The 26,710-nt window shown below is 42.1% G+C and overlaps 3 protein-coding genes across 10 annotated transcripts in view; 1 reads left to right on the top strand and 2 right to left on the bottom strand.

Annotated features, from left to right (window-relative positions):
* The window catches only part of ACER2 (alkaline ceramidase 2), a 40,155-nt gene extending 37,919 nt beyond the window's left edge, over positions 1-2,236 (bottom strand). Inside the window, exon 1 of one of the 2 annotated variants that reach the window (XM_043546318.1) lies at positions 1,947-2,236. The gene's annotated coding sequence lies outside the window, so the exon portion shown is untranslated. The remainder of the gene's footprint in view (positions 1-1,946) is intronic. The other variant, XM_037902043.2, reaches the window with a different exon arrangement.
* Positions 2,237-2,318: 82 nt separating this feature from the next.
* RPS6 (ribosomal protein S6) lies at positions 2,319-9,446 on the top strand. Its single transcript, XM_007061683.4, has 6 exons — positions 2,319-2,467; positions 3,453-3,584; positions 5,783-5,993; positions 6,805-6,951; positions 8,241-8,398; positions 9,310-9,446. The coding sequence occupies exons 1-6, from the start codon at positions 2,462-2,464 to the stop codon at positions 9,403-9,405; spliced, it is 750 nt and encodes a 249-aa protein (XP_007061745.1). The 5' UTR covers positions 2,319-2,461; the 3' UTR covers positions 9,406-9,446.
* A 1,763-nt stretch (positions 9,447-11,209) lies between these two features.
* DENND4C (DENN domain containing 4C) overlaps positions 11,210-26,710 on the bottom strand; it is a 119,622-nt gene continuing 104,121 nt past the window's right edge. For all 7 annotated transcript variants that reach the window (XM_037902040.2, XM_043546315.1, XM_043546314.1 and 4 more), the window contains 6 exons: positions 26,269-26,458; positions 24,400-24,645; positions 21,477-21,594; positions 19,362-19,515; positions 16,911-16,975; positions 11,210-16,559 (listed from right to left, as the gene is read on the bottom strand). In XM_037902040.2, the coding sequence (XP_037757968.1) occupies positions 16,423-16,559; positions 16,911-16,975; positions 19,362-19,515; positions 21,477-21,594; positions 24,400-24,645; positions 26,269-26,458 (910 nt within the window). In that variant the 3' untranslated portion in view covers positions 11,210-16,422. The remainder of the gene's footprint in view (positions 16,560-16,910; positions 16,976-19,361; positions 19,516-21,476; positions 21,595-24,399; positions 24,646-26,268; positions 26,459-26,710) is intronic.

Here is a 26,710-nt window from a genome sequence, read left to right as displayed (position 1 = left end):
TCAAACACTCAGATATTTGAAGGTAGAGAACGAAACAAATATTACTAAATAACTGGAACTGTCCCTCCAGAACAGGGGTAGTTGTGTGCTTTTAGGTCACTGTGACTGTTGGATATCTAGCACTAGGACATTTCACTTACAGATTGAACTGCTGTATTCCTATTGTTCCATTAGCACGGTAACTAACTCATACGAAGTATCCTTAGGAGGAATCTTTCAGGACACAGGAAAAATCAATGTGTAAACAAACAAATGAGCAATGAAAATGTTAACAGTAAATATTGTTACAAGTAGTGTACCATAAGCGAAGAGCCCACTGTAAGTACATCATATGCTAAGTTCTCTTTAAGCTGCGCAGCAGGCTATCAAGGGCTGCCCAGGCAGGGAGAGGCGCCTCTCCCCCGGCCCCAGCCTCGGAGCTGCCGCAGCCGGGAGAGAGAAGCCTCTCCCCTGGCTTCTACGGAGAGAGAGGGCTGGAGGGAGTCCTCGCTCCCTGCCGCAGCCCCAGGGCAGCCTGCACCTCAAACCCCTCCTCCCCAGCCTCACCCCAGAGCCCTCACCCTCCCCCCCGCACTCCAACCTTCTGCTCCAGCCCTTAGCCCCCTCCTGCCCCCTGATCCCCTCACCCCCAGCTGGAGCACTCAACCCCCACACCCCAACCCTCTGCCCCAGCCCTGGACCCCCTCCCGCACACCAAACCCCTCATCCCCAGCCCCACTCCAGAGCCCACATTCCCAGCCAGAGCCCTCACCCCCCTGCATCCCAACCCTCTGCCCCAGCACTGAGCCCCCTCCCACACGCCAAACCCCTCAGCCCCACCCTTGCCACACATCACCTCCACATTGGTGCACATAAAATTCATTCCGCACATGGATGTAAAAAATTAGAGGGAACACATATACTGGTCTTAAATCAACATAATCCTATTTTTACCTTCATTTTGTATCTGTTTCCCTGCTGACACCAACACTTAGCCACAGCCTGTCTTTCTTAAATCTTTCTGAAACTCTCACTCATCAGACCGCACCACACAGCTCTCAATCTCTCCAGTCCCAGCTGTCAGGCATCCTCTCCACCCATTCCAGGCTCACAGGCTGCTGCTCTACTATTTCTGGATCCACAAGCTGTTTTTTGGCAGCTGCAACAGACTGCATTTCCTAGCCCCGTTATGGCTGATCTCTTGGACTCCTACATCTAGTCTCTCAGACCCCAGCAGAACCACATGCCCTAGCATCCAGATGTGACGATTCATAAAGTTAACAGACAGAAAATTGAACAGGGACAGCCACTAGTTCAAGCCAGTATGATAACCATTCAGTTTGAAGTTAGGTGAACATTTTTTTCCCTTCCATGTTTTCATTTATTCCTAATAATGGGCAATACTCTCCCCTCTGCCTCCACAAAAGGAAGATATCCAAACTGTTGGAAACCAGCCTGTGTTGTACAGTTGGGGAACAGGGGTCCCCAGCACGTTTCCCTGGCACACTGAGGAAACTCCTCCGCTGCCTGCAGGTTATTGAGAGCAAATCAGAAGAAGGTGGCGTCAGAAATAATCTGTTCTCTACAACACATCCCCTTAAGACCCAGTGGATAGTTGAGCATGAACACGCGTGGACTCCCGGGGCACTGGTCACCGGCGGCCAGGGGGAGAGCCCGGGCCCTTTGCTGTGACTTTTGAATTCCGACCTACGTTTGGTGACTGGGGCTCTGAAATAAGGACCCGTCTCGGGCCCAACGTTTATTACACACAGAGGCTCTGTGGATCTTGGGAGAGACGCTGGATAACGGGGCGACTCGGGCAGAGGGAGGGGCAAGGAGCAGGACATGTCCCAGTGGAACAAAGAAGCGGGAAATTCCACAAACCGCATCTCACGGAGTTTCCTGACCCTGGCCGAGAGGCAAGCACGACCCATTGTTGAAGCGTTTGGCACCGGTGAGACACACACCTGGGCTGGCGTTACCACTCACCGAGACACCTGGGGGGCCGCCTGGCGGGAACCAGGCCTGCCGTGGGGAGCTGGCGAGGGGGCTGTAGCCTCTCACCGTAAGCGAAGCACCCCCTGCACCGGCTCCGAGTTAACTCTGCCTTGGGAGGGGGTGACGCCATTTATCTGTTGCCATGGCAACAACCAGCTCCCTCCGGGGGCAATGAAGATACCTGCTAACCATAGAGCACGCGGCGTACACCACCACAGGGGACAGAGCGGCCACGAGCATCCCTCCCCTTCCCTTCCGGTGCGAGAAACACGCCAGCCGCGGAAATCACTTTTGCCATTGGCTAATCTCGGTCACGTGGCACTTGTGTCAGGCAGCTGCCCAGGACCGCGCTCCCTGTCTCGCGAGACTCCGCCGTGTGTCGCTCGGCTCTCTCGCGAGATCCCTGCGCGCCTATGTGTGTCGGGGTGAGCGGAAGTAGGGCCTCTTTTGCCGTGGCGGAGCCGAGGGGAGCGGCTCGGCGAGGATGAAGGTGAGGCGAGCGGCCGGGCAGGCGCCTCCGCCTCGGCCGGCGATGGCCCCGGCGCTCGGGGCGGGACTGCCTGCGGGAGGCGCTGCCTCCGGGGCTGGGCTGGGGAGTGCGGCCGCGGGAAGGATGGGGACGGATTGCCCGCAGCGTGGGGGCGGGCAGGGAACATGGCGGCGCTTCCCCCCTCCCCCCCCCCCCGCCACTATCCCTATGCGCGCCAAGCTCCCCCCCGTCCCGGCGGGGCGAAGCACATCCCCTGGGGCCGTTTGAAGGGCGCTCCCTGGGGTAGCCCCCCGGTGCGGGTCGTCGGGCTGGTCCCGTCCTTACTGTGCCTCAGCGGCCTCCCCCACAAGGGCGAGGTGACCGGGGGGTCGCTCTGCGGGGCCTCTGTAGCCTCAGCTCGGGGTCGCTTCGGGTGTTTGGCAGTGCACCAGACCTTGTCGAGCGTGCCTTGAGTGCCGGGGCTGGGGGGTGTCATAGAATCATAGACTATCAGGGTTGGAAGGGACCTCAGGAGGTCATCGAGTCCAATCCCCTGCTCAAAGCAGGGCCAATCCCCAATTTTTGCCCCAGATCCCTAAATGCCCCCCTCAAGGATTGAACTCACAACTGTGGGTTTAGCAGGCCAATGGTCAAACCACTGAGCTATCCCTGACCCCAGAGCCTGCTGCCTTGGTTCTGCCCCAAGGAGCTTGCAGCATCTGAGCACGTAGCTTTCAGGACATTAAGGTTTAACTCTGAAGCAGTTTGCTAACCAGTTAAAGGAATGGACTGACTGAGGAGCAAGTCAGTAAGTCTCTGAAGATTGAGGAGTGGGTGTGATTTTAACTATGTTTTAAATTAAGAATATTGAAACAAGCCATAAGGAATGTTGCAGTATCAATTGAAACAGTAAGTTGGTTTTCGGGGGGCGGGAGGTAATATGAGCTTCATGGGATGAGAATTTAGCTCTAGAAAATACGTGGGTTTATTTTGTTGTTGTTCCTAGCTCAACATCTCTTTCCCAGCCACTGGCTGCCAGAAGCTCATTGAGGTGGATGATGAGCGCAAATTGCGTACCTTCTATGAGAAGCGGATGGCCACGGAAGTTGCTGCTGATTCTCTTGGTGAAGAATGGAAGGTAAGAATTGGGCTAATCTACTGAAAACTTATTTTTGGCATAGTAGAGGCAAAGTGAGGCATAAGAAATCAAACTGAGTAAATATTCAGTGTCTCACACTACTTGCATAGAAAGCATGGGGTAGGTAGAACCTGGTGTAATGATGCCTTGAAAACAAGTGTCTCAAAGTTATATTTAGTTTGAGTGACAATATTTTTGTTTTTTTTTGTAGTGAAGTTGTGTTTAGAGTATCTGTTTCACTGCTCTCTTCAGCGGCCTATTTGCTGTTCTTGGTCTTGCTCTCCTATAGCTTGGCTGTTAGAATGGAGGAATGAGGAAAACAGGCATTGCTAAGGAACATAATTAATGCTCTTTGCAGACCTGAAGTGTTTTGCTGTGCAATGAAACTGTAAAACATTAAGAAAAATGCTTTCCATTAAAAGTAAACCACTAAATCAGTATTTGGAGGATAGAATTTATACCATAAATTGAGCTGTAGGAAAGGGCACTCTTCTAATTTAAGAATGGTATCATTAAGGTTGATTGCACATACTCAGTTGTCCGTCCCCCCCCCAAAAAAGTGTGGGCAGCGATTCACTGTTAACACTGTCTACGCAACTTAAAGGACACACATTTCTAAAACTAAGGTTTTAGGTTTAATATCAAAGCTTTCATGTGCTTGCTAAAGAGGTTTCAGAGTAACAGCCGTATTAGTCTGTATTCGCAAAAAGAAAAGGAGGACTTGTGGCACCTTAGAGACTAATCAATTTATTTGAACATGAGCTTTCGTGAGCTACAGCTCACTTCATCGGATGCTAAAGAGGGTGTTTTTAGAACAGTTTTTCCTGGTTTAAAGAGAGACAGATGTGAAACATCAGGGCTCTGTGCCTAGCTCTGCCACAGGCTGACCAACCTCGGGCAAGTCATTTCATCTCTTTACCTCAGTTCCCTATCTGTAAAACTGATGATTTTTCTGCCTTTGGCTTATCTTGTCCCATTAAAGTGTAAGCTCTCTAGGACCTGAGGGTCTCCCACTATGTATATGAAGCCTAGCACAATGAGGTACTCATCACCCTTGGCCTCCAAGATGCTGCTGTAACACAAATGGCTAACAGGGAAAAGATTATGGAGAAAGTAAATGTCAAGCCCACAAAGTAACTAGAAAAATGAACCATGTTTTCTGTAATTGCTTTAAGTAATGGTAATCAACCTGGGGTCTGATGACTGTCTAAGTGGTCCATGAAAGGGTATCATTACCATAGAACAGTGGTTTTCAATGTGTGGTTAGTCAATGGACCCCGGGGAGTCTGAAGACTGAGATTTCCAGAGGGGGGTCTGCCCCTTCATTTGGAATTTAAGGGTCTGCAACTGAAAAGTTGAAAACCACTGCTTTATGTTATAGCAGTCTTAGGTGGTATAAAGTTTCAGACTACTGACTTAATTGCTTGAGCCAGCTGTGTCAAATCTATATTTTCCTGGCATAGACCTACTAAAGTGTCATTCTGTAAACTGAGCATTGTGTTAAATTAAACTGTACCATGAAGATTGAACAAAAGTTTTTGGGATTTCAGACTATATTGTTTAGACCTCTGATTAACAAGTGTCAAACTAAATGTACTTTCAAGCTGCACTAAATAAAATTCAACTTAGTATGACTTTGGCTAAAATTTGCATGTAAACTAGACTTGTGCTCTCCATTGATATGGGGCTAAAATGATGCTAGGGTATTTTTAAAGCTTCCCCCCACACACACAAATTTGTTCTACAAATCCTACTAAATTGATGGGACCCACTGCTGTTTTGCCTATGGTTAGTGTTACTGTCATTCAACAGTCTTAGCTGCAGTGTACTCAGAATACCTATTCCATAGCTCCTAAAGGCGATGCACTAGAAGAGACTTTGAAAGGCCACTAATTCAATGTGAGAGATCAGCAAGACTCTTTGAATAGTTTCTGCTGTCATGTTTGTGTCCAGCACTGGCACTGAAACTGTACAGTACTTTGAATTAGATTTGTTGAAAGCAAGTCTATTCGGCATGCTGCATGTAAATTGTCTGGAACGCTTGTGGATGGAGGCTGTTTTACAAGGAGGCATAGGTACAAAGAACACAACTATGGAATTTATAAAAGACGGGTGTGCTGACTTTTCTTGTTTGATGGAAACAAATCCTTTTAAGGGCAATTAAAGGAATATGACGTGCTGAGATGTCATCTTAACAGGGATATGTTGTCCGCATCAGTGGTGGCAATGATAAACAAGGCTTCCCCATGAAACAAGGTGTTCTGACCCATGGACGTGTCCGCCTGCTGCTCAGTAAGGGCCACTCTTGCTATCGCCCCAGAAGAACTGGAGAAAGAAAACGCAAATCTGTCCGGGGTTGCATTGTTGATGCCAACTTAAGCGTCCTGAATTTGGTCATCGTAAAGAAAGGTGAGAATCTATCTTGAAAGAGCTTGAAACACTGGTGGACTCCTAAGAATTCTACTCGTCAGATCTGAAATAATTATTTTTATACCTAAGATCACACAGCAAATTAGACTCTCGTCATTTTGTATTTGATGTGAAAGAGAAAGTAAGCTGTACTGTACATGGCTTAATATACATGTGGGAGGGGTCCATTTAACCAACACAGTAGTTCAATATGCTTTTGGTGATTAACAGCAATAAAAACATTTCAGTTTAGAAATGTCTATCAAGGATGATAGGATGAAGTAATCTTGTGAAACTTTATCACAATAATTGATAGCAAAGCTTGGGGGTTGACTTGAGACAAAGGCTAGTAGGCTCAAATGTTGCCCTATCTTTAATATCAATGTGAACTTTTTTAAATATGTAACTGTCAGGCTCAAACAAATGTGTGTTGGAATTTTGGCAAGTACACACAGTCTTAGGCTTTGTCTACACTGGCACATTTAACTTTTGTTGCTCAGGGGTGTGAAAAAACACCCCTGAATGACAAGTTTTTTAATGATGAGAAAAGCATTGGTGTGGACAGTGCTTTGTCAGCAGGAGCCATGCTCCCCAGGGATAAGCTACTACCCCTTGCTGGAGGTGGTTTTATTTTGGTGCTGGGAGAGCTCTCTCCTGGCAAGAAAGAATGGCTACACAGCTCACCTTACAACAGTGTAGGTGCAGTAGCACAGCTGTGCCATTGTAAGATGCACAGTGTAGACATAGCCTTAGTTCCAAGCAGCCCCAGCATTAAAATCTAGAAGGATAACTAATGACAACTTTCCCAAAGGTGAGAAGGATATTCCTGGACTGACAGATACCACTGTGCCTCGTCGACTTGGTCCCAAGAGGGCTAGCAGAATCCGCAAGCTGTTCAACCTCTCCAAAGAAGATGATGTGCGTCAGTATGTGGTGAGGAAACCCCTGAACAAGGAAGGTGAGACAGATTCTGCAACTTTGTGGGTTTACTTACAACAGGCAGCCACACTTCTGCAGTGATTAGAAACCCTACTTTAAAAATCACACTATCTGAAAACATTCTACCAGCTAGATCTTGAGCTCACTGTCCATAAAAGCACTGACAAGTATCAGTAATTAGTATTGATAAGTTTTAGCTAGAGCATCCTTTCTTAGTCCCCAAAAAGTCACTGGGGAGGTCACTGTTAAAGACCTGGTGGACTCTCTAGATGCATCTGTTGGTACCACTGGTTCACAATGTAATTTTCAATCAATGAATTGAGGCTGAATCTGACATTTTAATCTTACTGTGGTTGGAAGTCCTCCCACAGAATTTTTTAAACCCAAATAACTTCTTTGGCAATCTAAGTGCTACAAAGTCAGACCCCCCTCAAATTTAGACTTTCCAATTGCTTCAGTAGCATCTTGGGCCACAAAACTAGCTTTGCTTGGAAGCAGTGCTGCTTAAGTGATGAGAATGCATTTGTCACCTTGAATACTTCTCCCCACAGCTTTTGCCTTTTGCATCCTGCTACTTCTGCACCATATTGAAGGTGACCTGAGAAAATAGTTCAGTGTTTCATCGAACAAGTCAAAGAGACAGTCAACCTAAAGATCACTTATCTGAAATTAGCTATTCACACAACATCTGCAGTTACGATAACCAGAATTGTTGGTTTACTTTGTATTTTACAGCACTTTGTAATCTATTTCAGTCGCACACAGGACTTTTTAAATGGAAGATGTGGTTATTCACGCAAATTGGCAGGTCTTGAGTTTGATATACTTACAACAGCTTGATTTCTTTTAAGTTGACTAAACTTTAGGCCTCTCTAGATGTATGTACAACAGATCAGACTGTCATGCTAAAAGAGTAGCTTGATTAAGATGTACACTAGTTAGGGGAGGGCTTTCAAAAGCAACAAGGGATTTTGAACATAATCCTAATTGACTTTTGGGTGACTTGTGCTCAATCCTTTAAATGTTATTGAGACTTCCCCTCTAGTTAAATGGGAGGGAAGAATAGCTGTACTGTTCAGATGCTTTGTGTTCTGAAAAATCTGCTGCAAACAAATGCAACAACTATTGAAAGCATCAAAACTACTATTGACATATTAAAACAAATCAAAGACCTGAGTTTGCAAAATAAGACAGGAAAACACATTGCAGAGGAACTTGGTTCTTTGTTTGTACTATTGAACACTTCTGTTTGATTTCCATAAACACTAAGTATAAGCTTTTCTACTAGTAAATTCATTTCCTTCCTAGGCAAGAAACCCAGGACCAAGGCTCCTAAGATCCAACGATTGGTGACTCCCCGAGTTCTGCAACATAAGCGCAGACGTATTGCTCTAAAGAAGCAACGAACTCAGAAGAACAAGGAGGAAGCAGCAGAATATGCTAAGCTTTTGGCCAAGAGAATGAAGGTATGTCTACTCCTTTTGAAGACAGCTATGGAGGTAGCTCTCTAGCACCACAGCAGTCAGTCTATTACAGGACAAAATCTGACTCCTACACTGACTAGAAAAGACTTCTGTGCTGCACCTTTCAGGAGTTCGCAAGCAGATAGCAGCCTGGCTAGCTCTAATGATAGACTGGCTATTCAGCACAACTTGTTACATTGCTCAAGCATTCTTTAACCATTTTAGGAGTAATGAGACCTCTTGTCCACATTACATGCATAAGCTGCGTGTAAATGCTGTTCCAGTTAAACCATTTTCTAACGTAGTTTGACAGTTTGGATTGCATGTTCTGGTACAACAGTTTTTTTAGCAATCACATTGTAGGCTGGGGACCCCATGTAAAATACTGGCCCTTGAACATAATTTTGTCTTAACTAGCAATGTTAAACTGACTTAACTGGAACAGTGTTTTAAACTCACTTCCTGAACTCTTAAGGCCCAGTGCAGGTAGGGTTGGAGAGTTGAAATCAAGTAACCCACCTGTGAAGGGTAAGGATTATTGATTGAATTCCTTAGCTCCAAAGTTGACTAACTGGGATAATATACATTGAAAATACAGATCTTAGAAAAAATATCGTTCAAGTAAATCACCATGGTAGTGTGGTGTAAATTGCTGTGCTGAATAGTAGAAATAATGGAGCTGTTTCCATATAGCTGCCAAGAAAGGGGCATCTAGAATTCAGATGTGGGAGGGGAAAATACTGGGAATAAGAGTTTGAATGTTTAAAAGGGTTCTTGCTTTCCGGTTGGACACATCAGATTGTGTTTTAGATGTCAAAAGCAAGAGTATGTTCCTTCATCTTTACAGAAGGACATCTTATTCAATTATAACAGTATTGTGCATTACTCACTGGGTGCTGCTTTTCTTTTTAAAGGAGGCCAAGGAAAAACGGCAGGAGCAGATAGCCAAGAGAAGACGACTGTCTTCATTGAGGGCCTCTACATCTAAATCTGAGTCAAGCCAAAAGTAAAAGATGTAAATGATTAAGAAAATAAATCTTTTATGGTGAAATTGAATTTTTCAGTGTGTTTAGTAAAAATATGCTTGTAGTGATGCTCTGCTCTTAGACTTATACTCTATTTTGCCACTGTTAAATAGGGAAAGTAATGTAACTCCCATCAAAAAGGTAGTTCTTTCAGAGAAGGTTCTTCATGCAGTCACATCGAGGGTAGTTAAATTAGTAATACCAATCTTAAGTATTAGATTGAATAAACTCACTTTCTAGTCAATACTGCTAGCATTGTTTCCTCTTTACCTTGAATGGGTTTTTACATAATTTTTCCCAAAATCTTTGATGTAGAAGCTTGCATTACAGCCTTATTTTTCTCTATCCATGGTCTCTTCTCCTACTTAGCGAAAAGGCAAAATAAACATGCACACAAGCATCTTCTCAAAGGACAGATTTAGGCCAGATGGTTTGACCTGTTTAACATAGGCAGTAGAGAAGTGGTTCTCAACCTGTGGGCCACTTGCTGCCCAGTCAGAGCACAGCTATGGCCCCTGTGATATTCTCAGGGCCATAACTAGGAAGGGGCACCTGCCCTAGGTAGTCAACAGGAGGGTGCAAAAATGGAGTGGTTCAGGATCAGGCCTAGAAACACTGGCAGGAGGCCAGGGTGCTTAGTGCTGTGCCCACACGCACACACCCCCCAGGCAGGTCCAATGACCCTGGCTGGAGCAGGCTCTAGGACTAGGGGCAGGGCAGGCTGCACTGAGGTAGGGTGGTATAGCTAGTGCATGGGGGACACTAGATGGGGAGGCTGGGGGCAGTTCCTATTTGAATGTCCAACAAATAGTTCAATGCAGGGAGGGGGCAGTAGAGCTCCTGAAGGGGAACATATCTAGAACCACTGCCAGTTAAATTTAATTTTTTCTTCCCTCTAAATGTTTGGATAAAGCCTTTAACTTATACAGTATTGACCTGTTCACAATTTCACATGTGAGTTTATCAGAATGTTCACTCAGTCAAATGCATGAACACTGAAATTGCAAAAAAGTGCATTTTATGCACCATTGCAGAATTCTGTTTGCCCTCTTTCTTGGCTTGCAGCAAGTAATTTTCTTTCCTGACAGGTGACTAGAATAGTATTATAGTTAAAAGCTGCAGGAGCTATTTATGGCCATAATTCCATGGCAAGGACCTTGATTTTTAGAGCCCCCTTCCCACTCCCCAGAAAGAATCATGCCATTTGTCACCCTAGACACCCTGCTAGTAAACAAGACTAAACTTTCAGTACTTGATCTGTCTAGCATAGGCCATTAAAATAATTTAACATTGTTATTCTATAGAAACATACTTGACTTTCCAGTTCTCAAGCAAGACTTACTGATTCAAGCAATACTTCAATTGTTTGCTATGACAAAGCCATGACTATCAAAGCAACAGCCTTAGTGTGCGCCTAGGCTGACAAATTTTCATAATTTTCATTAAGGCTACCTTGTAATTATATGGTTGAAATTTCACACATCCACTGAATTCAGGTTTCCACAGCAAACATCTCTGCTAAACTGCAGACTGATAAAGGCATGTTACCATATATAGTAATCTAACATCTGCACAAAGTGGAGTCACAGCTATTGTGGGTATAACACAACTTTGAATTACCCAAACTAAGTTTTTAGCTAAAACTGGATTAACTGGGGAGGGTGGTGACTTTCTTTTTTAAAATGTCAGTATGCTGTATACTTGCCCAAGCTGAACCCACCATTTTAAGTTTATTGCTGTTAAAGCAATTTGATGACAAAAATAGAACTAAAAAAGGGCATTCCAGACAGCAGTTGTACATATTTTATTTGGAGAAATAGATGTTTCTTAGCTATACAAAATTCAGAACAAAGCACCAAGAAACATTGTCAAATGTACAAAAATATTAGAGAAATTATTGTTAGATCAAAGCACAGTAAATGGATGTCATTTTTGAACAGTTCACAAAGACTCTCTAAACCAGTGCAAATATTGCATTAATAGAAAACTTCCCAACTCATTTAGTAAATTGATAATTTATTCACACTACTTCGTTTTATCCTCATTAACCTAGTTTATTTTTAAGCTCCTAAAAGGAGTTCAGTGTGCTTGTAAAAACAGGAAATATAATCCCTTTTTTTTTTTTTTGCATCATTGATGCAGAATGAAAGAAAAAAATCAATTTGTTTCTTTTCTAATATGCATCACAAAATACAGCACAGTAAAATCAGAACAGTACCCAACTCAACTGTTCAATTTCAGCATTTACGGTTTACAAGGGAGTGTGGTTGTTTCTGAAAAGGTCTACAAGGAAAAGCTGATATACAGAAGGCACCTGAAGGTTTCAAATTGTTAAATGAAAGAATTTTTATTTAGAAAGGCTATCATTAATTCAATAAAAAGATTCAATAGTTAATGAAATAGTTATTTGCATGAAGAAATTGATGACTGATCAATGTTTAAAAACAAATCTCTACTTTAGGCTGGATTCCTCGGTTACATTTTTTTAAAGTTTTTAAACAGTTAAAAATATAGATTTCTATGGTCTAATTAATACACACTTTGCAAACATACCCCATGTTGCAGTTATTTCTATGAAAATAGTAAACTCAAGCTAAGTAAGGTACATGTATATCCTAAATTTGAGGCAATACAGAAAGTCATCACAATTAGGGTGGAAAAAAATCTAGTAATTCACAAACGCAATGTGAATTAAGAGTTTAGCCAACGTGTGAAATTCAGCTATACATACGACTAACTTAGTTTTTTGAGAAAGTGGAATATAATTTAGTTTAAGATACATTTTCTACATAACACAATTTTTCAATTAAGATGTTATTTTCTTAACTAGTATTATATAAAATATGAAGACAATAGCTATCAGCATTGTACACAGATGTTCTATTTTCATGGTACGTTGCACGGTATTTTAATTCAGTTTGCTATTTGTTCTATATACACAAACTTTTTGGAATCTATTTTCATTTACAATAATTACAATTAATCTTTGTAATGTTCTGGAGTTTATTCACTCTGCACATCCAACACACAAAAAAAGTTCTCTCTTGAGACTCTTGATTTCAAACTTCTAAAGATCCCATTTAGCTTTACAGAAAATGTAGATATTTTGTTTCATAAAGGGAAACAAGGCAGGTTTGGTACATTTACAATTGGATGAACATTGCAACATACATTGCTCTCTCCATATAGTTAACTAGTAGTCCAAAATTTTAAAGACTACGTAAATTCAAAGAGATTTTCCTGTGTTCGTTATCTGTTTTATCCTAATAAGCTCCTTTTAACATCTCTCACACACTTCAGCATGCTTGCAACCAAGTTGTGCCCAGCTCCACCTATGTGATCATTTTGGTTTGGACCCTGACTTTGTGCAGCCCAATAACAAGCTCTTCAGGTAATAGTCATCTGCAACCATTATGATTATTAATTAGGGTTCCAAAATGTATACAATGAAAGCATCTTCATCCCATTCTTGGCTGCCGGTTACATCAGACTAGAACCGTTCTGCCTCTGGAAGCCTGGGGTTCCCAAGTTAACAAGGCATTTATTTTCCTGCTTATGTAGAAGAAAAGAACAAGGGCTGAACTCAGATTCCTCTTTGGATGACAGCTGGGGGAAGTTCACTCATACACAGTGGATGTATGGTAATTTAGATCATTGGGGGATATAGTTCAAAATGTTAATTCTTAGTCAAGCAGCTTCCAATTTTACTCATATCCCCCTCCCCCCCCCAAGTTTATTAGGTTATTAATTTGCAGGGAAACATTTATAATGTCTTTAGTGCCTCAAGGGAGGGGTGGGGGAACCCATTTAAAATGCAAATGGTAAAGTTTTAAGGAATTGTCCTCATGCATTTTGGGTCAGATTTTCAATCATATGGGTATTAATGCTCATTCAAGTCTAGTCAGGTGCCATACCTGTTTTCCAAATGCAGTCATGAGGGTTTGCATATTCAGATTAGGTAAGCATTCATCTCTGAAAATCCAGCTCTAGGACAATTTGCCTCAATCTCTAATGTTTGCAGCTAAATATTTCACATAAAGAAGTCAAAGGAGGAGGAACAGGAAGTGATACATGGTCAGAAGGAGGCAACAACTTACAAGGAGCCCTCTTGTGAGCAAATCTAGCTGCATGTTAGATGAAATACTGTGATTACATAATCACCTTGAGGACTTTCACTTTCTCCTGCATAAATCTATTCTAGAGTCAGCTAGTTAACCAGCTATTAAAAACTAGAATTAAAAACCAAGCAGTTTAAAAAAAACTCAAACTCAACAACAAAACAACAGTCTTCAGTGTGTCCTGGATTCTAAGTTGGAAAGTAATTGTAAGTGGGGTTTTTGACTTGATTTCACTTAGTTTCACACAGCGCTTTCAGCTAGCTGGGAAACAGGTATGTACAACAGAATAGAGACTACGTTATAACATGCAGAGGAATCAGTGTGATGTAGTAAATCCAGGGACATTAAATCCTCTTCAAGAATGATCCAGGATCATAAGAGTATCCTTTTTATCTCATTAGCCTTAGGAAACAAACATTTAGTGCTAGATACCACGACACACAAGCTACTCTGGATGTTTACGCAAGCCCAGTGTCTCATTGTTGAAGATTTGCAGCAGTGCATATGGGAGGGCTGTTAAAACAAAGCGAATTGATTAAAAATGTCATCTACAATTATGTCTGAGGGTGAAAAAGGAATCCAGTTATTTCATTATTAGCCAATAGGCAAAACAACATGTTGTAAAGATTATCTGCAGCTGGGGAAAATAAGGGTAGCTAAATATTTAGGATGCTCAAAGAGTATTGCTATTTAAATTGCTCCAAGGAGCCATAAGGCTTAGCTGCTTATTATTTAGGACTATCAATGAGAGGTAATAATTTAATCTTTGTGCTGCTGTACTTTTAAAGCCAGTACTAAAGTAAAGTATTAGGTACAATCTTTGCTATTTGTATAAAACTTACTTAGATTAGTAACTACTACAATGCAAGTGTAAGTATTCAAGAGCATGCTTCACAGGGATTTTTAAATTTAAAATATGAACAATTAATTACATTGGTGAGGAGGGGAGCAGAGAAGAAAATCAAGCACCAATTCCACAGGTGAGTATAAGAAAACAGCTCTCTACTCATTGTTGAGTTGGTCTGAAATCTGCAAAACAACAAACGAACTCAAAAGGCTAAAAATGACAGAAGGATTGAGATAAAGTTCTTGTACTGTGGTTGTGCTTTTTTGCTTTTGAGAATGGAAAATGCCGAATATTTTCATGGAGGGAGGATTCCAAATGAACTTAATATACTAACATGGCCTAGGATCACCAGTTGCTATGGTTTTTTTTGTTTTTGTTTTTTTTTTATTATTATTATTAATGTGAGCATCCAGCCTACAATGCCAAAAATATTTTCTGATACAAATAGTGCAAAATCCATTTCTTTGAAGGAACACACATCTTATAAAAATGTTATGTCAGCAGCATGTTAAAAGTACTTTGACGTTTCTGAGGAAGGGTTCAGGTACTGGCACTTCCAATGAGATCCTAGTGCCCCTGTAAAGAGTTAAAATGACTGAAGTGTGAAAAATAAGTAAAGATGCTGGCATGGGAGTAGTATGAGCAGATTACATTCAAGTTGAAAGTAAGAACATGCCTAAGTCACATTATTTTAATAATTCTTTCATGCCTTCTCTCAGTTGCTTCTTCCAGGAGTGACCTCCTTAGTAAGGGATGGACATGTACTGATTCAGCTCATTTGATTGAAGCAGAAGCAACAGGGCTATCCACATATGTTGCCATGTAATTTAGTTATGGAAACATTTAAGTCAAAGACCAATGTCTAAGTTTCATCTTGCAGAGGACATGACAAGTATTGTCAAGTAGGTGCAAGTCTTTCCATCTACTGGCAATCAACTAAACATGGTTTTAACTTTTAAGACCAGTCCTTTGAGCTCTTCAATTTTTCTCTGTATACACAACTTTAAGAGTTGTATATAGATATATGTAGAGTAAAAAAATATTGAATCTGGATCTACAGTGCAAAATAATTATCCCATAGGTTAGAAAGATACCAGGTATGGGGCAATAGTGCCTGAAGCTGCAAGTTCACCCCAAGGGGCACTTTTTTTGGGGTGGGGGTGGGGGTGGGAATCTTCATTTCTGGTCAATATTTGTTTATGTCAAAACCTTTTTGCACCCTAGTTTCATTAAACTATCTCTGTAGCTTGCAGAAAGACACCCATCTCCAAGCTGCTCAGGGCAGAAGCCCATCACTGTTTGGGAGAACAATGCAATATAGTCAGAGTATATCTAATTTCATGGAGCAGGTCACTGAATAGAGAAAAGCTAAAGTTTTATAAGATTGCCAAAATGGAAGAGTTATTGTCAGTCAATAGAGATTTAAATTATTAACCGGGAAAGGACTACTGTCAAAAAGAAAGATAATAACTAAAGCTATTGTTTGGTATCGTGACCTGTCTAAAATAGCTGCATGGCAAGTCACAATTCAAGGGTTCCATAAATATGTACAAACATGCTGCACCTATATGCAACAAACAGATCCCGCTTTACCAGTGCACTTAACATGCTACTGGGCTAGAAAGGCAATCCAAAACATACACTTATAAAATATCCCAGTATTGATGGTCCTTAAGAAAGCCACCAACTAAAGGCTCTTATTGAGTCACCATCTCCCTTCTCAACCACTTGATGAAGAAGATGGCAGACAAGCAAGAAGAAACAAATATATACAGAAAAATAAAGTTAAAGCAGATAAGCCATTCAAGAACTGAATATCCTTGGTATTAAGAAGTTTTAAGGTATTTTATAGCACTTTACAATATTTCATGAGATGACAAAAGAAAAAATCAGAACTTGTCCCAAAGAGAGATTTGATCTGGATACAGCTTGCTGGATTTAGTCTTCTTTTAGGAACTTGAATCCAAATCTACATATGCTCAGTTTCTGTCCCATCTGTTTCTGTTTTGTGAAGTTCCATCACCTCTTCCCTCATTTTTATATGACAGGTGCTCCAAAGCATTTTCTGCACCACTCCACACTGCTGCTTGGCGGTGCATCTATTTTCTGCATCTTCTCAAGCACTTCTGTCGTTAGACTTTTATATGCAAGTCTGTACTCACTGTCAAAGGCCTCTGGAATACAGAGAGCATTGGTGAAAGTGCTGCTTAAATGACTTCAAGTGCACACCATAAATATTTCCACAAAAATAAAGTTTCTTTTTTTAAAATGTATCACTCTGCCAGATGTAGCTGTTTTAAATAAGCAGTAACTGAGAATCACAAAAGCAAAACTTGTAATAGTATTCATTAGTTCATTGATCCTGAAGTAAGGAAGTCTGCCAGTTGAACAGCTGCTTAGAAACCCCTGAAACAAATGCCAGTTTTTTGAAGTTAGCTATCCTATATCAGCCCACACGGACTGTGCCTTCTCTTGAATATATTTGTGCAAATAAACATGTACATTTCACAACGTTTTCAACTTACCAATGTCAATGTTCTCTCTCCCAAGAGACACCAAAGACAGGAAAAGGATTTCTCTATAAAAACTCCTGTAAAATATTTTAAAATGTGAGTCAATTAAAGTACAAACTACACTCAAGAAATCAATGCTGAAAGCATATTTATCGCCTATAAAAACACAGCTTTAACTATGTTTCCAATCTTATTTGTATTATAAATGGCTTGTTAATCAGTGCTGTCAACTCATGATTTTATGAGTCCTGCAGTTTTTGGTGTGCTTCTTTGAGCCCAGCTCCTGGAGTCAAGAGCTTATATGAAAAAAATCTCATCTTTCATTAAAAAATGTTTTAGTCACCATGCTTGTGGAGAAAAATGTGACCCCGCCCCCAAGGTTCACAAACTACAAGGCAAGTGAAAAAAAAACAAAACGTATTTTTAAAATCTCATTTTTAAATTTCTCATGATTTTTTTGATATTTGGAATCGGCAATGTTATCTGTGTTTAGTTTCAGGATGTCAAATTTTCACTGGAACAGAATTATCCACAAATTAAACAAATAGGTGTATGGAACTAGGAGCAAAAAAAGTAGGGACTGTATTAATGAATAAAGTGATTTCATTTTAACACCCTGAAAATACACAGTTTCTGTATTTCAGTCAGTATGCACTTAAGAATGGGATAGGCTTGAAGAATTAAAGACATATGCACAATATGAGAAACTGACACAGAGCTGGCCTCTTGGTTTAATACAGTCACTGTATTCTTTGTAAATCAATCTAGATTATGCCTGAATGAAGAAAGGGAACAGCCTACATCTGGTCTGTTGATTACACTGGAAAAAAACTGCTTTTATCTTTTGCTTATGTAAGCCCCTCTACTCCCCAGAAGGGGGGAAGAGGGGAGGCAGAAGAGAAGAGCCAATCAAGAAGCTCCGGGAGTCATCCCCAAAGGAGGCAGCTGACTGGACCTATCCCAGGTCTCCTTAGAGAAAGGGTCACTGAAGTTCTCATGCACTCAGAGCAAGCGTGCAAACAAACATGCACCACTTGGTACTGAGTAGCCTTTGTAGGAGAAAGAAGGAAACTGCCAGCCTGGCTACAGAAAGAGTGGGAGAAGCACAGACAGGTAAGCCTCACCCAGGCACACAAAATTCCCCTTTACATGACAGGGAAACCCTGCTTGCTGAGCCAGAGAAAAAAGGAGCCAGAGCCTGCTGCAGGAGAGACTGTCAACCTTGCCCCAGCTACCAATCGGTCCCTAGACTGCAGCAGCCGGATCCCACCCACCCAGGTCCTGCCTCCAAGCCCTGGGGAGGTGGGAGAGGCAGGGAGCGACAGACGGCTGGTGCAGCATCCTGGACCTGTGCCAGCCGCCCTGCCACCAAGACAGAGCAACACTGCCCCCACCTCAAGATTGAGGACACAGCAGAGGCTCTGGCTTTTCCCTTTGCTCAGGGGTGCTCAACTCTCGCTCAGGCCCTGCCTCCACTCCACCGCTTTCCCCAAGGCCCCAGGCCCTTCCCCTTCTTGGCCACACCCCTTCTTTCCCCCACCCCTTTCACCAAGGTCCCACCCCCGCTCCTCCCCTTCCCATTCCCTCCCCTGAACATGCCCCGGCCCCCGCTCCTCCCCTTCCCTCCCAGCACCTCTTGCATGCCACGGAACAGCTGATTGCAGGAGCCGGGAGGCACTAGGAGGGAGGGGGAGAAGTTGATCAGTGGGGCCGCCGGTGGGCAGGAGTCACTGGGGGGAAGCTGGCTGCCGGTGTGTGCTCTAGCCCTGGAGCACCCACGGAGACGGCATCTATGGGACACAGGTACTCCCCCAAATACCCTCTCCCAGTACATACACCCCTCCAGCACCCCCATAAATACCCCCTCTGGCAGCATCCTCTTTTTGGGAACCTGAAAGTAACCCTAGGAATAAGGGTAATAAATATTCCTAAGCCTCCAGATGCCAGTTTTTACCCTTAATCAAAACTATTGTGCAAAATGCAGTGCTGACTCCTCCCAGCCAGCAACTCGCATGCAGCTGAACTTCAGTGGTTATAACGATAGTTCATAGGGTGCTTTCAGATCCTTTGCAATGTAAAGGTTTCAATGACAAAATGTAAATCGAGGCCCAAGATCTCCACATATTTTGTATCTGCTTTTGCACGCATATTTATTCACTTACGTTAAAAAAAAAAAATCAGTTTTTGTGTACACAACTGGGGTTTAGCTACCTGATTTGCAAATAACTGCAGCAACTACATGCACAGGAGTAGATCTACACAAGCCAGATCTCAAAGTGCCCGTATGAAAATCTGACCCTAAACATGTGGCTGTAGGATGTGTATTGACTGGGAGTGTCAGAGGGGGTTGACTGTTCTATAGCCACGTGTGGGAGGCCTTTACAACACTTAAATGGTATGTGATCCTGGTGTAGGTTTGGGTAGGAGAGTGGGGGAAGATAACAGAAAACACTGTCCCTTTACCTTTGTCGTTTGACGTCTGGTTTAACTTTCTGCAGAAGGAGCTTGATGGGTTCAACAACATTGTTGTGTTGAATGCTCAGTTTGATGTTCTCCACTAAAGTGCTTGTTGCCTGCTGATCTTCTGAAGCTATGGATGATTTCTTCTCTGCTAAATCTGGTGGGAGAAAGCAACATTTCAGACCAATACAAAAACAGATGTAATTCTTAAACAGTCTCACTCCCATGAAACATGCAGTGAGTACAAGAAATATGTGGTCTTTGTGTGCAGAGAAATTTTGCCCATCTTGCAGAAGTTTCCACTACAATGGAATGGCTTTGCCTATTTGGGCATTCTGTCATCCTTTATAGTGGCAGAGACCGTGTAAAGCATACACACTCTGAGTATGTCCTGACAAGGAAGCACAAGAGACCAAACTGCCTCCAGTTCTTGACATGTATATTTTTGTAACAAAATCTTTGTATATTGACACGGATATAAAAATGTTTTTTTTTAGTGCTACAGTATCTTGTTAATTTATATTCAATTCAAACACATTGATTGTGTTACACCTGGAAACAGACACACAATCAGATGTGTTTGATGCATGTGGCTGAAGGCTACCATGTTTCAGCTATGCTGCATTAGTTTGTGGGCTGCAAATTGAACAGACGGTTAAGTGCATTCTAAAGAAAATAAAGTTAGTAATATATATGCCATCAGGCTGCCTTTAAGAACAGTTTGTAAAGGACGAAAAGTGAAGCTGCCATTGCTAAATTTTGGCTACAGGCTACCATTAGTGTAGCGATACTGAAGCTGAAACAGAAATGTTGCAACAATGACCATCAGCAGCTGATCTAGTCAGGCATTTTACACATTTACCACAACGTTCTGGTGCATGAACTGGTGTTTCCAAAATGACAATGAACTGACTTAATAAAAACAGTGCATCAAGGGGACAGTGGAGTTTAGATTACAGGCAGAATCAACACATAGCAAAGTTGCACAGTAAGCTGCAAGTAAGGGGCATTTGTTGATGAAAAAGTCACGTCAGACACAGCGATCACTCCAATAAGTTTATGATAACCTGAATATAAAGGATAGCAGGATTCAGTGTATTTGGTGAACATATTTTCCTGTTTTCCAGATATTTTCTGAATTTACTGCAGGTTCTCTCAACAGCACTATTTGGCCAGTTTTTCAGCACAAAAACCATTTAAAACAAACCCTTCGTTCCCTTATTTACATTGTATAAATTTGTATTGGGGGTGTGCGAATTAGAGTTATAGATAAAGTACTGGAAGATTCAAGTTGTCATTCATATTTCATATGGATGTCACCAACCTCTTATTAAATAAAACAAAAACAAAGCAAATGACACTATCATCCTCCTCCGGTTCTCCCAGTACATTTTTTGGTTCAATCAGTTTGCTTAGATTTAAAGCTCCTTTGGGGAGGGAGCTCTTCTTCCTTGGTGTTTTACAGCTCTGAGATCATTTCTTAGAGTTAAGACAAGTAGAGCAGCTCATGCACCAAGAAAATATTTGAGACATGTAATATAAGAGTACATAGTACACTATGCATGCATGTTTCAAAACTCTCCTGCTATAGTGGAAAACCATGTGAATGTAAGCTAACGGCATAAACACGATAGCTACACATGGTAAATCAGGGTGCAGAAAGGTGGCAACTATTTATTTTAAAAAACAAAAGCAAAGAATTTTATTTTAGAAAGATTTTCCTTTGTAGCGGTGCTTCCCTTTCACGGTTGTACTGATATGGTAGACAGGTCAGTAACACAGCAAGAAAGTTCAGACCCATGCCCTTACTGAAGTTTATGTACACGCTGCCATCTGATCAAATCCTTCCCCTATTTTATATCTGATATATAAACATGCAAAGAATACTGCAATGTGTATACAAAGGAGGAAGACAACAAATGTTTTCATATCAGGTTTCACATTGTTTACATTGTGTTGTCATTCAAAATGTGGTGGGTGCTTTGCAAACACAGGGGAAGACCATTCTTGCCATGGAGAGCTTACAATCTGTAAAGAAGCCACAAGGTAAAAAGAAATGTTTAGTGTCATCTCTCACTCCCCATCCCACACGCTCTCTTTCACACTTGTTTCACTTACTGAGATTTCTCCAAGATATATATAGAGGCTCTCCAGGCTCTTGGTGAAGGTTGATGTTGTCCCACAGTAGCTGGATGTATACTAACTTACTGTCTTGAGACAGAGATGACAAAGGAAGCTAGAGTGAGGGAAAGAGAAGTTTAAAGAGGTCAGCACAGGATCACGCAATTAAAAACTTGATAGCAGGCCCAAAAAGTGTTATTTCTTATCTCTGTTGCTGAAAAGATTTGTGCTATTCATTTTGAGACACAAAAATGGAGAGGCTAAACTGCAGATTTCATTTGGTAGGAATTAAATAGTGTATTGTCTGCACTGCAGTACTAAGTGGCTTTTTTTGACTTAGCTTAAACCCCTTCCTGCGTGATATAAGCTAAACCAAAAATTGTACTGGGCATCTACACAGGCTGTATTGAGATAAATGTATTATTATTTGTATTGCATGAACACTTAGGAGCTTGAGTCACAGACCATGGCCCTAGTGAACTATGCACTGTACAAATGCAAACAAAAAGATGGTCCTTACCCTGCTGGTAGTATGTGCCTGCTAGCAGATGGTGATCCTGCTGCAAAAGGCTTTACATTAACCCTCTGTTGGTTTCCAAGCTCCAAGAAAGGAGAGCATTTGGACTCTATGTAACAGGTGGGACTGTTTGTACAGCAGGTTGGGAAAGGGAGCTGCTCACAGATATTTACTAAGAACACAAATTATCCCTAGTAACACCACACATCTAGTGGGTTGGTTATCGCAGACACATGAAACTTATAATTACAGCTCAATTTTTCATAACTTTTGTAAAATTAGAAGTGCCTTCTGAATGACTATGCACTTGCTGCATGAATTGGAAGTGAGAGATGGACAAGAAAGCTGTGTAGTTCATTCCCAGTCAGTGTAGGCTTTCCCCTGATAATACAGTGTATTTTCCAATTTAGCTTGTAAAGTTTCCCAAGTGATGGGGCTTCAGCCCCATCTCGACAGGCTATTCCATTACATAGTTCAAATACCTGATGACCTCTAGTATACACATTTGGCACATGTGCAGAAGTCAGATGTGTACCTATCTTTGAAAAAATCTGGCCCTTAAAAGGAAGGATGAAATGCCAGAAAATAATGCACCTGATTCTCTAGTCTTTTCTTACATTTTTATACTGATGTGACTCAATGAAGTTATGATAACAAAAAACTGCTGGAATGAAGCATGGAATCCAGCCCAATATCTGAAAGATTTCACAGTGTGGCAGGGAATCTGCCTTGCTGTGATGTGTTATAACTTAAAGCTGCTGTTCATGAGTTGTTAGAATTCCCCCAGAGCTTCTTTCTAACCCCGGCTATCAGCAGCCATTGAGAAGAATCTCCCTTAGTAGCTTTTGAAAATCTATAAAAGGATGTAGTGGCATTATACCCCATATTCTTCATAGAGATATGTTTTAAATATGATTATGGCATAACTAAGATGTATTTTATGCAAGATGGTTCATGTACGAGATCACTGGAAAAGTTACGATTTACTGAATATGATTATCCTATTTGTATGCATGTATCATTTTTGTATCTGAAGTTAGAAATATTGTCTATGCATCTATTACAAATGTGTTTACAGCTGGGGAATGCCCACTAGACAGAATGCAATCGGTCTGGATGGCCAGCTGGGAAAGACCACTAGGAAAAACAATAGGCCTTTGAAGATGCTTATCTCCCATCTTCCTGGGAAGCCTTCCTGGGGACACTGCAAACAGCCTTTGAGTTATGGCTGCAGGGACTTGTGACCAAGTCACCTGGTACTGGACTCCATGATGATACCAGTGTTTTTCTAGTGATCAGGGGTAGGAATCACACTGGGAGACAAAGGAGTCCTATCATATGCAAAAACTATTTAAGGCAAGGTAGTATCACCACTGTGGTTCGTTATTCATTGACTCCCCACCCAAGAAAGGGGACTCCTGGAAACATATGAGAATGAAAAGACTGGACTAGGGGAGAAGGACTGATCCCAGGCAAGAGGGTTGTCTGGCCTGTAAAAGAATATCCGGAGATTTAAGCTGCAAGCAAATACAGCTTGCCTTCAAGAATCTCTGCAATCTGCCTACAACAACATTTAGGGTGAGAATTTGCTACTTATAACCAGTTTCTTTAGTATATTAAGCTTAGATTGCATGTTTGTTTCATTTGCTAGGTAATCTGCTTTGATCCATTTGCTAAATCTTATGATCACTTAAAATCTATTTTTTGTAGTTAATAAACTTGTTTTGTTTGGTCTAAAACCAGTGTGTGAAAATCATAACTTGGGGCAGAAAGCTGCATATATCCCTCTCCACATTGAGGGAGGGGGTGAATTTCATGAGCTTATGCTGTACAGTTCTCTCTGCAGTGCAAGACAGTACAATTTTGGGTTTACACTCCAGAGGGGGGTGTGCACTTGAGTACTGGGCAGTTCCTTAGCTAAGCTTTCCCATGCAGAGTTGATCTCAGCATCTGTATGAATAGCTGCATCTGGGTGCGTCCCTACCTGTATGTTGGTTAAGTGCAGTCTGAAACCTGAGGGAGGGCTTGCCTTGCCTCAGCAATACAGTGTAAAAGGAGCTTAGGCTGGTGGGTCAGGCGGGCTCAGTGGTACCCCACTCCCAGGCAGCACCCCAAAAGTGGGCAGGGGAGAGAAGAGGAGAAACCCATCAGATGCCATGGCTAGAGAACAGTTTGACCAGCAGCCAAGTGCTCTTTTCACTCATTATCATCATTCAAGATAGCTCATGTAAAAGGAATCTTATTACCAATATTAGAAATAGAAACATAAAATTTGGTATTAAAAAAAAATCTAGATTTTTTTAAACTATTGTCAAGCAAGCTTTTTCTGACATTTTCTATAAACAAAAATAATTCAATATGCTGCAATGTTTGTGCATGACCAATTACTGTTAAGGCACCTACCTGCACCCCATCATTACAGTGTTCCGATGTCAGAATGAGTCCTGGCAAGTTGCTAGGTAGATCCAAGCGCCGGAAATACCAAACTAGGTTCCAGAAAATGATGGGATGTTGGTTGATAAATGTGGATGTGTGAATCACTTGTTCCCCCTCATTCTCTAACAAGGATTCGAGCTCTTTACGTAGCACCAGAGGGCTCAAGTAGGGTACAGACAGAGGGAGCGGATTGGGCCTTTTCCGTAAAGGATCCTGAAAGAAGAGCAGCAATTGTTACTTTCGGCCCCCAGAAATACTTTTGGGGATCATTTCCCATAGCAATCTTAACTTGCACTGCTGCAGAACTAACATTTCTAAGTCTTTGGAAGTAACGAATGCACTACAGCTACACCGCGGTTGTCGGTTTTGATTTCTGAACTTTTCCTTCTCTTTCCTCACAAAATAATTAAATAATTATTTAAAATAATTGCTCTACAGAAGATTAAAAACCAATGTTGCAACACATTATAATGTAAGTCCACCAGGAAGCAGCTTAAATGAGAAAGAAACTTCACCGTTGACCAGCAGCCACTAAGTCCATCAGAAGGAGACACATCCTTGTTTAACATGGAAGTACCTACTGTAATGAACTCCATTCCCTCACCCCCTTCTCTCCCCACAAGAGAAACCATCTGAACCATTTTTTGGTGGGGAGGACAGGCGGTAAGTGAAGGGAATGACTTGCATATACTCTTGGAATAATGTGCTATTTTTATTATTAGATGGTCCATTCCAGAATGCTGGTCACTTGTTTATAAATTTCTGATCCCTTTAGAAAGGTTAAGGAAAAGTCTGTACTTCCAGAGTAAGAATTTCAAATCAAGAAGCACTACTTAAAATGTATACAGGAAAGTCAATCCTTCAACCATGTCAGAGCAACTGAACCATGGAAAAACCTAAGATATCTAGACACACTAAGGGCATGGTTACACTTGCTGATTTAGAGCGCTATGAGTTAAACCAGCCTTCGGAGAGCGCAGTAGGGAAAGCGCTGCAGTGTGTCCACACGGTCAGATTCAAGTGCACTGGGGCGGCCACATTAGCCGCTCTTGCAAGGCCACAGAGAGCAGTGCATTGTGGTAGCTATCCCAGCATGCAAGTGGCTGCAACATGCTTTTCAAATGGGGTGTGGGGGTGGAGTGTGACAGGGAGTGTGTTGTGTCTATGTGAGGAGAGAGAGTGGGTTTTTAGGGGGGCTGAGAGTGTCAGCCTGCTGTTTTGTAAATTCAGACAGCAGTAGACCCCCCTCCCCTCCGCCTCTCTCTCTCTCACACTCACAGCAAGCAACATTCCACACTAATGGTTGCTTTGTCCCAGGGCAGATAAGCGGCCGGCTGTCAGAAAGAGCTTTGAAAGGGCATATCCACATTCCTGCAGCTGATTCCAAAACAAGGACAAGAGTAGCCAACTGACTCAAGGGGATTATGGGACATTTCCGGAGGCCGATAGCAGTGCAGTAATGCAACACCTCATTCACACTGATGCTGGGGCGTTTCAGCCACGGCTCAGCAAGCGTTCTGCTTCTCGTGGAGGTGGATTACCAGGAGCGCTCCAGCTACAGAGTCCAGGCGCTCTAAGTGCCTCGCCAGTGTGGACGGGTCATGAGTTAGGGCGCCTGGGGCTGCTTTAATGCACTCTAACTTGCAAGCGTAGCCAAGCCCTTAGAAGAAAATACTTTACTCTTAGGGAAAGGGTCGATATACATTTGAGCCCGGTAGTGCCCACAGTATTCAAGAATGGCAAGCAGCAGTAGATCTTTCAGGATGTTGTTCAGGAAGCAATTTATTAGCATTGGGTTAGATTCTCTTCACATCAGACATCTTATTTGCAACCTACCACAACTTCTTGCAAGCTATTTGGAAGACTAACTGTTGAAATGCCATGAGATGGTCTGTGTGTGAGATCAATATTTTGCAGAGGGCCTCCGACACTATGGCTCCGAGTCAAAGATGCTCCTCGTTTTGATGAATTGATAACAGACTTCTTCAGAGCCCTGGGGCCTTCACTCTGTTCTTCTGGCACATCACTATTTGGGTTTCAGAAGAGAACACATTAACATACTGCTACTCAGCAACACCTACTGACAGACAGTAACCAGAGAAAGATTCTCCCATAGGTGTCCCATGTAGTTTTCTATGGAAAGGAAAGCCTCAGTCATTGGGTTGGCACAACACTATTCCACAGAAAAACTCAGCACAATATAAAAAAAAAAGTCACATTTTAAAAGAACATTTCTGTATCAACTGTGAAAAGCACTTTAAAGTTTTTAACTAAAACC

Source organism: Chelonia mydas, chromosome 5 (assembly GCF_015237465.2).
Source record: "Chelonia mydas isolate rCheMyd1 chromosome 5, rCheMyd1.pri.v2, whole genome shotgun sequence".
NCBI lineage: Eukaryota > Metazoa > Chordata > Testudines > Cheloniidae > Chelonia > Chelonia mydas.
This window is presented reverse-complemented; position numbering and strand designations above follow the sequence as displayed.